Source organism: Oryx dammah, unplaced genomic scaffold (assembly GCF_014754425.2).
Source record: "Oryx dammah isolate SB20612 unplaced genomic scaffold, SCBI_Odam_1.1 HiC_scaffold_3, whole genome shotgun sequence".
In the NCBI taxonomy this organism is placed as follows: Eukaryota; Metazoa; Chordata; class Mammalia; order Artiodactyla; family Bovidae; genus Oryx; species Oryx dammah.
In genome coordinates, this window is record NW_024070187.1 from 71,373,838 (window position 1) to 71,390,315 (window position 16,478).

Below are 16,478 nucleotides of genomic sequence, written 5' to 3' on the forward strand. Positions count from 1 at the left end.
AACTACGGAGCCTGTCCTCTAGAGCCTGTGAGCAGCAACTACTGAGCTTGCGTGCTGCAACTACTGAAGATCGAGCACCTGGATCCTGTGCTCCACAACAGGAGAAGCCACCGCAATGAGAAGCCCGAGCACAACGGTGAAGAGTAGCCCCAGCTCCCTGCAACTAGAGAAAGCCCGTACAAAGCAACTAAGATCCAGCACAGCCAAGAAATAATTAATTTTTTTTAAAAATGGCTTAATGTGGCATATGCTGTTTGCTGACTGCTCAAAATCCATTCCTCCTTCCTCCTTTAAAAAAAAATAATTTTACTTATTTATTTTTGGCTGTGCTGGGTCTTCGTTGCTGCACAGGCTTTCTCTAGTTGTGGCTAGTGGAGCCTACTCTATTAATAGTTGCTGTGCACGGGTTTCTCATTGCAGAGGCTTCTCTCCTTATGGAGCACAGGCTCTGGGCTGCAGGCTCAGTAGTTGCAGCATGTGGGCTCAGTGGTTATGGTGAATGGGCTTAGTTGCTCTGAGGCATGTGGGATCTTCCCAGACCAGGAATTGAACCCATGTCCCCTCATTGGCAGGTGGATTCTTTACCACTAAGCCACTAGACGAGCCCCTTCCTTCTTCTTTGATAAGAAAATACAAATTTTCTTCAGCCACCTAACAATGTGTTACAGGAAAATGATTTCTAGGAAACAGTCTGCAAGTAGTCTAAGGCAACCTTGGCAGTCCAATTCACCTTTCATTTATTTGGCAAATGGTAAATGAGCTCCTGCTATGCACCAGTCTGCTCTAAGTGCTGATTATCTTTGCCACTTATAAGTGTGGAGTGGGCATGTGGTGCAAATTCCAGACAATAAGGGTAAAGGGGAAGACTGCTGGGGCTTCTGGGGAAGGCTTTTTCTCTCTAGAAGAGTAAAATGAGAGCTACTTGAAGAGAAAGCCAAGGCCTTCCCTTCCTGTGTCTGGATAGTGTTATGTGAGAGGTGATACTTGGAACTGAAATGGTAATCTTGCAACCATGAGGAGAAAGAGAAGAGAAATTCAGAGAGGAGGACACAGCGCTCTGGCCTAGTTAGGTGGTCGAATGAGCCAAACCTAGAGTCACCTACTTTTTTATCTTTTTGGACTGGGAGAATCAATATTTTGTTTGAAGCAGTGGGCAGGGGGTCCAGTGTCAGAACTTCTGGAACTGCTTCTTGGTGTCGGCAGCCTTGGTGACCTTGAGCACGTGGAAGGGCACCGTCTTGCTCAGGGGCCAGCAGTTGCCTACTGTGAAAATATCCCTGATCTGGATGTCCCTAAAACAGGGGGAAAGATGCACAGACATGTTCCTGTGGCCTTTCTCAAAGCGGTTTTACTTTTAGATGTAGTGGAGGTAGTCTGAGTGGATGACAGAGTGGTCCTCTCCATCTTCATTTTGATCACTAGACAGAATCTGCCCTTGGATGGAGACAGTAAAAGAGCATTTCTTGTCAATGTAGTTGCCCTCAATGGCTTCCTTGGGTGTCTTGAAGCCCAGACCGATGTTTTTGTGGTATCGTAGGAACTTCTCCTTGCCAGTTTCTCTAAGCAGGACCCTCTTTTTATTTTGAAAGATGGTTGGTTGCTTTTGGCATACATGCTCAGTCTGAATGTCTTCCCTGTTTCCTGAAAAAAGGAAGGCCTGCCTTTCTTATATAAGACAACAGAAAGCCTGATAAGACACTTTTAGTTGGATATTCATTTACTTGTAGCCAAAAGCATCCTGGCAAAATATGCATGATTTTGTTGGTGTTATTTGTTTTGTATTAGAATAAGTGCATATTCACTGGAGCAGCCATGAAGAGATACCCCACGTCCAAGGTAAGAGAAACCTAAGTAAGACAGTAGGTGTTGTGAGAGGGCATCAGAGGGCAGACACACTGAAACTATAATCACAGAAAACTAGTCAATCTAATCACATGGACCACAGCCTTGTCTAACTCAATGAAACTGAGTGGGGCCACCCAAGATGGGCGGGTCATGGTGGAGAGGTCTGACAGAATGCGGTCCACTGGAGAAGGGAATTGCAAACCACTTCAGTATTCTTGCCTTGAGAACCCCATGAACAGTATGAAAAGGCAAAATGATAAGATTCTGAAAGAGGAACTCCTCAGGTCGGTAGGTGCCCAATATGCTACTGGACATAAGTGGAGAAATAACTCCAGAAAGAATGAAAGGATGGAGCCAAAGCAAAAACAATACCCAGTTGTGGATGTGACTGGTGATGAAAGCAAGGTATGATGCTGTAAAGAGCAATATTGCATAGGAACCTGGAATGTCAGGTCCATGAATCAAGGCAAGTTGGAAGTGGTCAAACAGGAGATGGCAAGAGTGAACGTCGACATTCTAGGAATCAGCGAACTAAAACGGACTGGAATGGGTGAATTTAACTCAGATGACCATTATGTCTACTACTGTGGGCAGGAATCCCTCAGAAGAAATGGAGAAGCCATCACGGTCAGCAAAAGAGTCCGAAATGCAGTACTTGGATGCAATCTCAAAAATGACAGAATGATCTCTGTTTGTTTCCAAGGCAAACCATTCAATATCACAGTAATCCAAGTCTATACCCCAACCAGTAACACTGAAGAAGCTGAAGTTGAACAGTTCTATGAAGACCTACAAGACCTTTCAGAACTAACACCCAAAAAGATGTCCTTTTCATTATAGGGGACTGGAATGCAAAAGTAGGAAGTCAAGAAACACCTGGGGTAACAGGCAAATTTGGCCTTGAATACAGAATGAAGCAGGGCAAAGGCTAATAAAATTTTGCTAAGAGAACACACTGGTCATAGCAAACACCCTCTTCCAACAAGACAAGAGAAGACTCTACACATGGACATCACCAGATGGGCAACACCAAAATCAGATTGATTATATTCTTTGCAGCCAAAGATGGAGAAGCTTTATACAGTCAGCAAAAACAAGACCGGGAGCTGACTGTGGCTCAGATCATGAACTCCTTTTGCCAAATTCGGACTGAAATTGAAGAAAGTAGGGAAAACCACTAGACCATTCAGGTATGACCTAAATCAAATCCCTTATGATTATACAGTGGAAGTGAGAAATAGATTTAAGGGTCTAGATCTGATAGATAGAGTGCCTGATGAACTATGGACGGAGGTTCGTTACATTGTACCGGAGACAGGGATTAAGACCATCCCCAAGGAAAAGAAATGCAAAAAAGCAAAATGGCTGTCTGAGGAGGCCTTACAAATAGCTGTGAAAAGAAGAGAAGTGAAAAGCAAAGGAGAAAAGGAAAGATATAAGCATCTGAATGCAGAGTTCCAAAGAATAGCAAGGAGAGATAAGAAAGCCTTCCTCAGTGATCAATGCAAAGAAACAGAGGAAAAGAACAGAATGGGAAAGACTAGCGATCTCTTCAAGAAAATGAGAGATACCAAGGGAACATTTCATGCAAAGATGGGCTCAATAAAGGACAGAAATGGTATGGACCTAACAGAAGCAGAAGATATTAAGAAGAGCCGGCAAGAATACACAGAAGAACTGTACAAAAAAGATCTTCACAACCCAGATAATCCCAATGGTGTGATCACTCACCTAGAGCCAGACATCCTGGAATGTGAAGTCAAGTGGGCCTTAGGAAGCATCACTACGAACAAAGCTAGTGGAGGTGATGGAATTCCAGTGGAGCTATTTCAAATCCTGAAAGATGATGCTGTGAAAGTGCTACACTCAATATGCCAGCAAATTTGGAAAACTCAGCAGTGGCCACAGGACTGGAAAAGGTCAGTTTTCATCCCAATCCCCAAAAAAAGGCAATGCCAAAGAATGCTCAAACTATCGCACAATTGCACCCATCTCACACGCTAGTAAAGTAATGCTCAAAATTGTCCAAGCCAGGCTTCAGCAATACATGAATCATGAACTTCCAGATGTTCAAGCTGGCTTTAGGAAAGGCAGAAGAACCAGAGATCAAATTGCCAACATCCGCTGGATCATCAAAAAAGCAAGAGAGTTCCAGAAAAACATCTATTTCTGCTTTCTTGACTATGCCAAAGCCTTTGACTGTGTGGATCACAATACACTGTGGAAAATTCTGAGAGAGATGGGAATACCAGACCACCTGACTTGCCTCTTGAAAAACCTATATGCAGGTCAGGAAGCAACAGTTAGAACTGGACATGGAACAACAGACTGGTTCCAAATAGGAAAAGAAGTACATCAAGGCTGTATATTGTCACCCTGCTTATTTAACTTCTATGCAGAGTACATCATGAGAAATGCTGGGCTGGAAGAAGCACAAGCTGGAATCAAGACTGTCAGGAGAAATATCAATAACCTCAGATATGCAGATGACACCACCCTTATGGCAGAAAGTGAAGAGGAACTAAAAAGCCTCTTGATGAAAGTGAAAGAGGAGAGTAAAAAAGTTGGCTTAAAGCTCAACATTCAGAAAACTAAGATCATGGCATCTGGTCCCATCACTTCATGAGAAATAGATGGGGAAACAGTGTCAGACTTTATTTTGGGGGGGGGGGGCTCCAAAATCACTGCAGATGGTGACTGCAGCCATGAAATTAAAAGACACTTACTCCTTGGAAGGAAAGTTATGAGCAACCTAGACAGGACATTAAAAAGGAAACTACAAGCAAGGTGAAAAGACAGCCTTCAGAATGGGAGAAAATAATAGTGAATGAAGCAACTGACAAACAACTAATCTCAAAAATATACAAGCAACTCCTGCAGCTCAATTCCAGAAAAATAAACAACCCAATCAAAAAATGGGCCAAAGAATTAAATAGGCATTTCTCCAAAGAAGACATACAGATGGCTAACAAACACATGAAAAGGTGCTCAACATCATTCATTATCAGAGAAATGCAAATCAAAACCACAATGAGGTACCATTTCACACCAGTCAGAATGGCTGTGATCCAAAAGTCTACAAGCAATAAATGCTGGAGAGGGTGTGGAGAAAAGGGAACCCTCTTACACTGTTGGTGGGAATGCAAACTAGTACAGCCACTATGGAGAACAGTGTGGAGATTCCTTAAAAAACTGGAAATAGAATTGCATTATGACCCAGGAATCCCACTGCTGGGCATACACAGTGAGGAAACCAGAATTGAAAGAGACACGTGTACCCCAATGTTCATTGTAGCACTGTTTATAATAGCCAGGACGTGGAAGCAACCTAGATGTCCATCAGCAGATGAATGGATAAGAAAGCTGTGGTACATATACACAAGGGAGTATTACTCAGCCATTAAAAAGAATACATTTGAATCAGTTCTAATGAGGTGGATGAAACTGGAGCCTATTGTACAGAGTGAAGTAAGCCAGAAAGAAAAATACCAATACAGTATATTAACGCATATATATGGAATTTAGAAAGATAGTAACAATAACCCTATATGCGAGACAGCAAAAGAGACACAGATGTATAGAACAGTCTTTTGGACTCTGGGAGAAGGAGAGGGTGGGATGATTTGGGAGAATGGCATTGAAACATGTATAATATCATATATGAAACGAATCACCAGTCCAGGTTTGATGCATGATACTGGATGCTTGGGGTTGGTGCACTGGGACGACCTGGAGGGGTGGTACAGGGAGGGGGGAGGGAGGGGGTTTCAGGATAAGGAACATGTGTATACCTGTGGCAGATTCATGTTGATGTATGGCAGAACCAGTACAGTATTGTGAAGTAATTAATCGCCAATTAAAATAAATAAAATTAAAAAAAAAAAGCAGAGACATTACTTTGCCAACAAAAGTCCATCTAGTCAAGGCTATGGTTTTTCCAGTGGTCATGTATGGATGTGAGAGTTGGACTGTGAAGAAGGCTGAGCACTGTAGAATTGATGCTTTTGAACTGTGGTGTTGGAGAAGACTCTTGAGAGTCCTTGGACTGCAAGGAGATCCAACCAGTCCATTCTGAAGGAGATCACCCCTGGGATTTCTTTGGAAGGAATGATGCTGAAGCTGAAACTCCAAAACTTTGGCCACCTCATGCAAAGAGTTGACGCATTGGAAAAGACTCTGATGCTGGGAGGGGTTGGGGGCAGGAGGAGAAGGGGACAACAGAGGACGAGATGGCTGGATGGCATCACTGACTCGATGGATGTGAGTCTGAGTGAACTCCGGGAGTTGGTGAGGGACAGGGAGGCCTGGCGTGCTGCGATTCATGGGGTCGCAAAGAGTTGGACACGACTGACTGAGCGACTGAACTGAACTGAAGTGAATATTTTAATAAATGGATGAAGACTCATATTTTTCATTTTCTTCTCAACTGTGTTGTTTGATCTTAGAGGAACTTAAATCCCAGACATCTTTATGTATGAAAGTCATTTTCCTTGATCTGTCTCTTCCTTCAGCCATTGCAGATCCCTGCACAGGAAGCTGACGGGTCTGTCAGCAAAGCCGCATTCTCTTCTGGGTCCCCTAGCTGTTTGGCCTTGGGGAGCACTCCAAACTGAGGATATTTTGGTTTTTTAATATGGAAGAGGCAGCTCCTTGTTTGAAGAATCACCTTTCTTACTATGAATTTGATAGGCAGTTTCATTCCTTCCTCCCTCCCTCTCTCCCTAAACTTCCTCCTTCTCTTCCCCCACCCCAGCACTCTCTCTCACACACTCTCTCTCTCATTCACTATTTTTTTCTCTTTCTTTCTTTTACCCCAGATGAGTGAGGCTGTGAGCTGTACTCTTTGTAACCTGTGAAATTTTTGGAGGGTCCTTGAATCTTGGTCAAAGAGAAACCTGGCAAATTCCATGTTCTAATTCAAAGCTTCCTGGCTGAACTCAGTGGAACTCCAGCTAAGGAATTAAGTTGGTAAGCCAGTGATATTTGAAATGAATAATGGAGATATTTGGGGATAAGCTTTAATTTTGGAATAAGTATGTCAAATAGCTTTTGCTGAAACAATTTTAGTGTAAAGTTGCAAGTATTTAAGATGCCACTTGGCTTCTCACCATCTTGATGATGCCAATAGAGGAGATAGATTTCCTGTGGACTATGAGATCTGGGTGCTAATCCCTGTTTGCTCTTTTATTACATTGTTGATCTAAAACATCATCACCATCCTTCTGAGATTTTCACATCTGCCTACTTCTTATGCCATTGCTTATTTTGACTAACAGCTATACGTCCAGGGAGGAGTGTTGTATTGGTTTGGGTACTGACAGGAAATAGATATCAGAAGTAATTAAGAGAAGGACATGAGTTTGAGCAAGCTCTGGGAGTTGGTGATGGACAGGGAAACCTGGTGTGCTGCAGTCCATGGGGTTGCAAAGAATCAGACACGACAAGCTACTGAACTGAACTAAATGAAATGCCTCTACAAGGATGTAAGGGGTATTAAGAGAACCAACAAGGAAGTGAAATATGCCGGCTGATAACAGTTATTACCTCTTGGATTAGAATGGGTCAAGGAAAGGAAGAGGTTACTGGAAGCTTAAGAGACTTATAGCTGTGAAAGGACCTCCTGCCAGAAGCCATGGCCTTGACTAAAATATAGATCCATTCATTAATCTATATGCCTTTATTGCTCAGGATAAAAGCTAAGCTCTATAATAAGAGATCCCCACACTGTGACTTAGTCAATATGTAAGTTTATTTCTCTACCAGTTATCATCCTGCACAGAAGTCTGGGGTTGGTGTAATGACTTGGTGGTGCTGAGTACTTTGGTGATTGTTAGTTCTATGAAAAAGTGTTTCCAGTCTTCTTCCTCTGGGAGTAAGGAAGGAATGTGCTTCTCTGCCTGCTTGGGGTTAGTTGTGGTCAAGCAGCTTGCTTTGGCCAGTGAAATGTGACAGAGAATGAGATGTTTGGATGGCATCATCAACTCAATGGACATGAGTTTGAGCAAACTCTGGGAGATGGTGAAGGACAGGGAAGCCTGGCGTGCTGCAGTCCATAGGGTCACAAAGAGTCGGACACAGCTTAGCTACCGAACAACAGCAACAATGTGAGTGAGTGTGAGGTGTGTCACCGAAGCATTTAGATGCCAACGCGAGGCTCTCATGCTAGTTTTCCCTTTCCCTGAAATTTGTGGGCAAACTATTGACATGAAGGACAGCCATCCTGAAGAGTTTCTCTTCAGAAACTCTTGCAAAAGAGAACTGTATCAGATTTGTGGATGTGAGAAATACAGCATTGCTCTCAGGCCTCTGAGATCAGAGGTTGTTAGCACAGCTAAACCTGGCATTTCTTGACTAATCCTCAGACCCAGGGTCTTTCTCTTCTGTTGCCCTCCTGAGCCTAAGGGGTTGCAATCATCTGCATATCTGAGACAGCTCACTACCTCATATGGATGGCACTCAGTCGTGTCTGACTCTGTGGACTGTAGCCCCCCAGGCTCCTCTGTCCATGGGATTCTCCAGGCAAGGATACTGGAATGGGTCGCTGTTTCCTACTCGAGAAGATCTTCCTGACCCAGGGATTGAAACACGTGTCTTTTGCATCTCCTGCTGGCAGGTGGATTCTTTACCACTGGGCCATGTGGGCTTCCTGCTTACTAAGATACTCACATCCTTGATCATGGGAAGTGGGAACGAGTAACAAGAGAGCACACTTACTCTTTTTGGGAGCATCACCTTGAAGTAGCACACATCACTTCACTGGTCACTTCCAGTGCTTTAGTTATCTATTGCTGCATAACAAATTATCCCCAAGCTTATCAGACTAACACAACAGACCTTTATTCTATCAAACCATTTCAAGAGCAGCTTAGCTGGATGGTTGTGGTTCTGAGGTTGCAGTTATCTAAAGGCTAGACAGGGGCCGGAGGATGTACTTTCAAGCCTACTCATAGGGTTCTTGGCAGACCTCTATCGTCACTGGCTGTTTTCAGGGGTCTCAGTTCCACATGGCAGCTGCCTTTCCCCAGAGCAACTAATCCAAGAAGCACGGGGAGAGAGAGAGAGAAAGAGAGAGAGAGAAGCTGCAGTATCTTTTAGAAACTAATCTCAGGAGTGACACATCATTTTTTTTTTTTTTTTTTACTGGTCACACAGACCAGCGCTGGTTCAGTGTGGGAAGGACCTATGCAGATATGTGAATACCAGGAAGCAGAGCTCGTTGGAGGCTGGCTAAAAAAATCTATCTACATGGGAAATGAGACTATTTAGTCTTTAGCTAGACAGCCGTTCTCCTCAGATAAAATTACAGGAAGAAAGGGAGAAGAGCTAGTGTACACACAACCAGCTAAACAAAAACCCAACAGCAAGCACTCTTAAAAAGAGAGAGAGAGAAGGCCTAAGGGGACAACCAGCGTTCTCTGCCTCAGCTCTGCCCCTGGAGAAAGGGGACATAAATATACATGCTCACTCCTCTCCTGGTTCATGAACACACATTCTGTGTCTTGAAAAGATTCTGTGCTTCTGTACTATGGTTCCTATGCTGTGCCTCGAGGATTCTCATCCTCAGCGTCACTATCCCCAGAAACTTGCCTTCTTCGCTCCCGGCAGTGTCGAATTCCAAGGTACAAGGTTTTTCCGTTTGTTTGTTTGTTTAATGCAAGAGGAGAGGGAGCTTGCATCTGGAAGAAAGAGAAAGAAAATCCTTCTGCATTGCTCATCTGGAACTCCAAGGATGAGTCACATGAACTGTGAGTCAGTGAGTCATGAGTATTTCGGTAGTTGGATGCGTTACATAAATTGAGATTCAAGTCCAATGTTTCTCATATTTTTCTAAGTTTAGGTGGAAAACTCTTATAAGAAGTCACATGGAAACTTATCTTTATAGGAGTACATCCCCAGTGGAGCAGTGCTCAAATATTTGTAAGATGACAGCTGATGGTGAAACTGAAGGGAGACTCTCTCTAAAACCTTCACTTCTTCATGCCTATAATTGTTCACGGAGACCACACCATCAAAGCCCCCGGCTTCATAAAACCAAGAAATCTTATTCTCCTGCCTTGTCAATATAAGCACGGCTCATGTTCCGTATCCTTGCCTGACTTCTGTGCACTCCACTACCATCTCCTAGTACTTCCATCATGGGAAGAGAATATGAAGTTTTTTAAAATTATTTATTTATTTATCTTTTGGTTGCACTGGGTCCTTGTAGCTGCAAGCAGGCTTTCTTTAGTTGCAGCACACACGCTTCTCATTGTAGGGGCTTCTCGTCGTGGAACGTGGGCTCTCGGCAGACGGGCTTCAGTAGTTGCAGCGAATGGGCCAGTAGTTGAGGTGCATAGGCTTAGTTGCTCCAAGGCATGTGGGATCTTTCTGAATCAGGCAAATTCTTATCCACTGTACCACCAGGGAAATCTGAGAATATGACATTTTAAAATGACTTTTCTTCTTACCGTTGTTATTGCTAGTTACTCTGGCATTGAGGTTGGGCAGAGATGCGTTTGAAACAGTTTGTTGAGGTTTTCAAATGACCCTTTAGTGGAAAGTGGAATATGTGGAACAAGATTGCTGCATGGAGATGGCCAGGGTTGAGGGAGAGCCGCCAAATGTCCACGAGAAAGTAACAAAATCCTATCTATCAAACATTTGCACTTAATTACAAAAAGTATGTATTTAATGTCCATAAATTACCTGTCAGTGGTCATCTTTTCCTTTAATATGCAAAAATAACTTTTTTCTCAAGTCCCCATCAGCTGAGAATTGTCTGGTGTTCTGTCTGGTTATGTTTAGGGTTTGTTGGCCTATGTATTCCTGGCTTTCTTTTACTCTGAATTCCTGCTTCTTCTGGATTCATAGTTACACTAGTGGCCAGTATTCCTCCTTCTATGCACTCCTCTCTTCCTTTTTTCACTCTCCCATTAGTTAGGATTCTTCTTGCTGCAAATGGCAGATACACACCAAGAAGGGGATTCACTAGTTCACAGATCTAGGAAGGCAGGGATGGAAGCGTGAACCTAGTGCTCTCTCACTCTCTGTGTCTCCCTCTTTCTAACTTTCATCACGGTCTGGCTTCATTCTGTCTCATGACATTCCTTCCCTAGCTGGGTCTATGGCTGCCTGCAACCACAGGCCTCCACCCTCACAACTCTCTAAGCACGAGGACAGTAGAGAACTACCCCTACCATTCCAGTTGGGAAAACTCTGGTGAGGGACTTTAATTGGCCCAGCTTAGATACAAAGCCCATATCTTGGTTCAGTCCCCAAGTGTGAAGGGCCGTGGCGTTGTGACTGTCTAGCCTGGGTCGTGTGTCTAACCCTGAGTAGGGCGGGGAGCTATGATTAACCGCTGTACCGCATGAAGTGGGAGGTGTTCCCCAGATGTAAAGGGGTGTTGCTACCCCTTCACAGGAAGACAGCCGACAGAAACAAGTGCTTCTACTGCCCACTCTGGGCCACAGACATGGCCCAAACGGCTCCTGCCCTCTCCACCCCGCAAAGCATCGCCAAGGCAAGGCCATTTTGTGTAATAGCGCCATCCTCGAGGTGACGGATAACAAAGAGCAGTGGTGGAATGGTAGCCACTGTGCAGACGGGCTTCAAGTCCCCATCAGCTGAGAATTGTCTGGTGTTAATATAAAATGGCATTTAAAAGTCCCTGAGCCAACCCCACCAGCCTTCTGGGTCAGCGGGCAGGTTGCTGGAGCTTGTGCTCTGTCCTAGCTCATGCTCCTCCGTCTCTCCCCTCAGTGCCTGAGGGCCCCAGTTAGCTGCCCACCTGAGCACCCATGGGACACAGTCCTAAGTTTCTGCTACTTTTTCTTGTGCACAGCCACTGAATTCTTCATTTTCTTCCCTTCTAGGCTTATGTTTTATGGCCCCCAAAACTCATCAAGGTGTTTTCATAAACAAAAGAACAAATTCTCCTGTAGGAAGATTCTTTCTAAGGATATTGTGACCTTATGATTATTAATAAGTAATATATATGTTTGCTCTTCATCTTGCTCCTGGCACACAGTTTCCAAAACCCTTGTAATTTCCTAAGTGATAAGAGCAATGGGAATGTCTTACTTTTTTTTTATTTTAATAGTATTTGGTCTTTTGCCCTCAAATAGCTCCAGTTCCTGAAGTAGCTCCAGAGTAAGAAAGGCGAAAGAAATCTCTTGTCATGAATAACAAGGACTTCCCTGGTGGCTCAGATGGTAAAGAATCCACCTGCCAATGCAGCAGACCTGGGTTCGATGCCTGGGTTGGGAAGATCCCCTGGAGAAGGAAATGGCAACCCACTCCAGTATTCTTGCTTGAGTAAGCCAATGGACAGAGTAGTCTGGCAGGCTACAGTCCATGGAGTCGCAGAGTCGGACATGACTGAGTGAGTTTCACTTCACTTTCAACCACACCTGAGTTTGTGTTATGGAGGTGATTTTTGGAAAGCCCTTAGATAACCACAGGACTGGGGACCGGTCACCAGGGGAACCAAGCAGGTGGTTAGAGAGCTGGAACTTTCAGCCCCCTCCCACCGTCCCACTGCTGACCTCCAGGGAGGGGATCAGGGCTGGGGATTGAGTTTAATCATGATTGGCCAATGATTTAATCAATCACACCTACATAATGAAATCTCTGTAAAAAGCCCCTACAGTGCAAGGTGCTGAGAGCTCCTGGCTTGGTGGAGAGGAGAAGGTGCTGGGAGAGTGGTGCCCGGAGCCAGCCTGGGAGCTCCACCTTCTTCCGCCAAGTCTTGCCCTCTGCCTCTCCTCCATCTGACTTTTGCTGAGTTACAGCCTTTATAATAAACTGGTAACCTAGGGAGTAACCTTTCCCTGAGTTCTGTGAGCTGCTCTGGAAAATCAATCCACCCCGAGGAGAAGATCATGAAACCTCCAATTTACAGCCAGTCCGTCAGAAGCACAGACCGGGCTTGCTCCACTTGCTGAACACTAAATCAACCTTAAGGCTGATGACATCAAGAAACGAGGGCAGTGGGTAGACCACTGAAACACTGACAGAGAGAAAAACCTGGCATAGTTGTTGGTTGCTGTTGTGTGGTGGTTAAGGACTATGACAACGATATCATCAAGGAATACTTCAAATGCAAGAAATGAACAAACAATGATCCTGACCCTAGTTAGATACATATATTAATTGAATAATTAATTTGTTAAAGGATACTCTATCTTCATTCCCTTCCAGCACCTGCCATTTGAGGATTCAACTCTTGGGCCAGATAAACACAGGAAGTGATCCTCTATCATAAACATGCTTCTCAACTCCAAGCCAAAGGCGCCCTTTCTGCTCAGCTGGTTAACTCTTCTTGTTCTGGATGGCTTGTTCTTGAATCATTTCTCTGGTGTGTTGGATAGACTTCTGAGCTGGGGCTTAGACCTGGTTTAGTATCTCTCTCATTGCCTGACATGGGCACATCTCCATGCTCTGTCTGGGTTTGCTTCGCCTACTGTAATATTAACAGTGCATTTTTTCCCTGTTAGACCGTGACTATGAAAGTGCTTTGAACAGTAAAGAATGCTCTCTCTATGCAGGTGTTTATGAAGTGCACACATTCCTGTGCATCTCCCTTCTTTCTTTCCAGAACATGATGTCAGCATCAAGCCATGTGCTGACAGATGCTCCGACTACCACTGACTGGGCTGCAGAGGAATATGCCAGATGAGGCTGTTCTGCTCAGATGCTGGTTCACTGTGTGTTGTTTAGAGAAGAAATGTTTTAAGGTAAAGGAGGAGGAAGCTTGCCGCAGATGTTTAATGGGATCTTGTAAACATTTGTATTCCAAATAACTGTTACTGTTTCTTATTCCGAGCTCTTTATAAAGAACTGAAAAGACTGTGCCTGCATAAGAGTTCAGAAGTGCACACCAGCCTCATTCTGGGCTGGGTTGGCAGATACTGCTAGCGGCCTTTCCAATATCCATCCTCCCCTTTCTTCTTCCTTACCAAGAGAACCCTAATGTTTTCTTAAGGCAGTATGATCCCCAATTACATATGCTCACCTTTCCAGACTCCCTTGCAATTGGGAGTGACCATGTGACCCAACTCTGGCCAAACAGATGTAGGTGCAAGTCCCTAGGAAGGGGCCTCCAGAAACTTTTAAAGGGAAGAGTCTTACCTAGCATTTGCCCTTTGTTTTTTCCTTTTTTTATTTAAAATGCACCCATCTTGTCTCCATGAACACAAGAGCCACATGCTAAAGATAGGAAAGCAGGAAAATAAAATGACTGCAGTTTCTTGTCACCCTTACCTGCTGATGTCTTATGTAAAAACAGTCAATTAAACAAACATATAGAAAGCCTATTTGGTTAATCCATTGTAATTAAGTTACTGTTCATGCACTCAAACACAGACCCTGCTAGGCTGTTTCATGCTGTGTATAATACGAAATGGATGCAAATCGACTGTAGAGTTTTCAGATCAGTGTTGCTCAAGCTTTCGTGTGCATGTACATCACCTGGAGAGCTGGTTGAAAATGCAGATTCTGATTCAGTAGGTCTGGGTTGGAGCTGAGATTCTGCACTTTTCTTTCTCACAAGCTTGCAGCTAATGCTGATGATGCCAGTCCTGGACCACACTTTGAATAGCAAGGATTAGAAAATGACAGCTCTTTTGTCAGGCTGCTCTTATGCTGAGCTATTCTGCTTCCCTTTGATATGCTTATTATTCAGTTAAAAATCTGCAGAGGACTCAGTGCATTTTCACAAAATGTTAAGGTTTTATTTAGAACATCATTTCAGAGACAAAAAGCAGTTCATTTTGTTTAGCAAAATAAATTGACAAATGTATTTAAATAAGGGAAATTCAAGACTTTTGTGGATTTTTCCCCTTAGTTATTTGATTTTCGCCAGTTGGGATTTCTGACTTCCAGCCTGAGTGCTTTCCAAGTTAATTCAGCTATAATCCAAGGAACTGCTTTATGAAATCCACATGACTCAAAGTCCCTCTGTATTCTCACTCAATGTATTAAATGAAACACAAGGAAAATGACTAAGGGAAGTGGAATTAGAAGGAGTGCGTCTTTCTCTTGGTCATGTTATCTTTTCAACAGAAGCCTTGACCATTCTGAAATGGATGTTGACAGTAAATTGTTATTGGGAGGTGATGGTCAAAAGGAAACTTAGGTGGTTTTTAACACCATCTGTTATCATGACTCAAAAGGAAATGCCAGCCACACCATTTGCAGGCACACCTCTGCTTTACACAGAAGCTGCTGCACATAGCTTCCTATGTGCTTGCACACAGAAAGATTGTTATTATCTTCTCTAGTTATGTACATTAAAAAAAAATACAACATTGTGTTAAATAGCAGGACAGCCAACAGTGGGACATAACAACGCTACACTGAAAAACCAAAATAGCTTGATGAAGCTGAGAAGAGAAATAGCAGATGGTCTTCATGAAGGGGAGCGCCAATGCCCAACATCTCCTTAGTCTGTGACGGATCTGCACTCAGAGGGTAGGCCTTCAGACCGCCGCCACTGGGCCAGGCGCTGCTTGAACCATTTCTGGAGGAGGAAAATGTGCAAAGTTACTTGTCACATATTGAAAAATATCCATTCCCTTTCTCAAAGTAGCTTCTGTGACCCAGTTGTAAAAAAGGAAAGTAAGAACTGAGCCCATGGGGCTGGTTCTTCTCTCTGTGATACTTACCTTTCTGCCTCAGGACCTTTGCACATACTATTTCCTATGCTTAAATAAAACCTTCTCACTGAAGCCTTCCCTGACCATTTTATCTAAAGTAGATTCTCTATCCCTCTCCTTAGTCTCTATTTTAATACTTGGTTACCTTCCCAGAACTTTGAATGTCTGTAATGAATTCATTAACTTGTGCATTCACTTGCTTTTAGTCTACATTTCCTTCTAAAAGATAAGAGCCATGAAAGCAGAGTCTGCATCCGTCTTATCACTATTAGCCCCTAGCATAAGGGCCTAACAGAGATTGACCGATGTTTGTTGAATGATAAAAGAAATCAAAGCATCTCCTTGTTGCCCCAGAGAAATCTATATAACTGTTTTACTTCATCAGTGTGGGGTGATTCCCAAGGGCCTTGGTCATCCACAGTGCTTCATTAGAATTTGTTGAATAAAATGAATGAAAAACTAAGCACTGGATAGCCTTGGGGCTCTTCTTTTGGGGGAATCTATGGAGTAGTATGGCCCAATCTTTCTTGCTCCAGGGCCACTGAGCAGTGAAAAAAGATAGAGTAGAACTCCCAGTTTACTCAAAATCTTCTAGATTTGTGTGACCCAAATATTCATACCTCACAAAATTAACCATGGATTTAGAAAAGCCCCAGATGGGATCGTTCTAGACATGGTACCATGTGAAGGCTAAAGCATTCTTCATATGTTGTAGAATTGCCTTACAACATATCAGTTGGACTACAGCATGCCAGGCTTCCCTGTCCATCACCAACTTCTGGAGCTTACTCAAACTCATGTCCATCGAGTCAATGATGCTATCCAACCAACTCATCCTCTATCGTCCCTTTCTCCTCCCACTTTCAATCTTTCCCAGCATCAGGGTCTTTTCCGATGAGTCAGTTTTTCACGTCAGGTGGCCAAAGTATTGGAGTTTCAGCTTCAGCATCAGTCCTTCCAATGAATGTTCAGGACTGATTTCATTTAGGATTGACT

General features: G+C 43.6%; 2 protein-coding genes across 5 annotated transcripts in view; both read right to left on the reverse strand.

The window, feature by feature from the left end:
• Positions 1 to 1,079: 1,079 nt before the first annotated feature.
• LOC120861586 (40S ribosomal protein S11-like) lies at positions 1,080 to 6,754 on the reverse strand. The gene is given in 2 exon segments (XM_040237315.1): positions 1,080 to 1,641; positions 6,658 to 6,754. Coding segments are annotated over 2 exon segments (570 nt in total). The 3' UTR covers positions 1,080 to 1,168.
• Positions 6,755 to 14,532: 7,778 nt separating this feature from the next.
• HOPX (HOP homeobox) overlaps positions 14,533 to 16,478 on the reverse strand; it is a 31,508-nt gene continuing 29,562 nt past the window's right edge. For all 4 annotated transcript variants that reach the window (XM_040238270.1, XM_040238271.1, XM_040238272.1 and 1 more), the window contains one exon: positions 14,533 to 15,346. In XM_040238270.1, the coding sequence (XP_040094204.1) occupies positions 15,269 to 15,346 (78 nt within the window). In that variant the 3' untranslated portion in view covers positions 14,533 to 15,268. The remainder of the gene's footprint in view (positions 15,347 to 16,478) is intronic.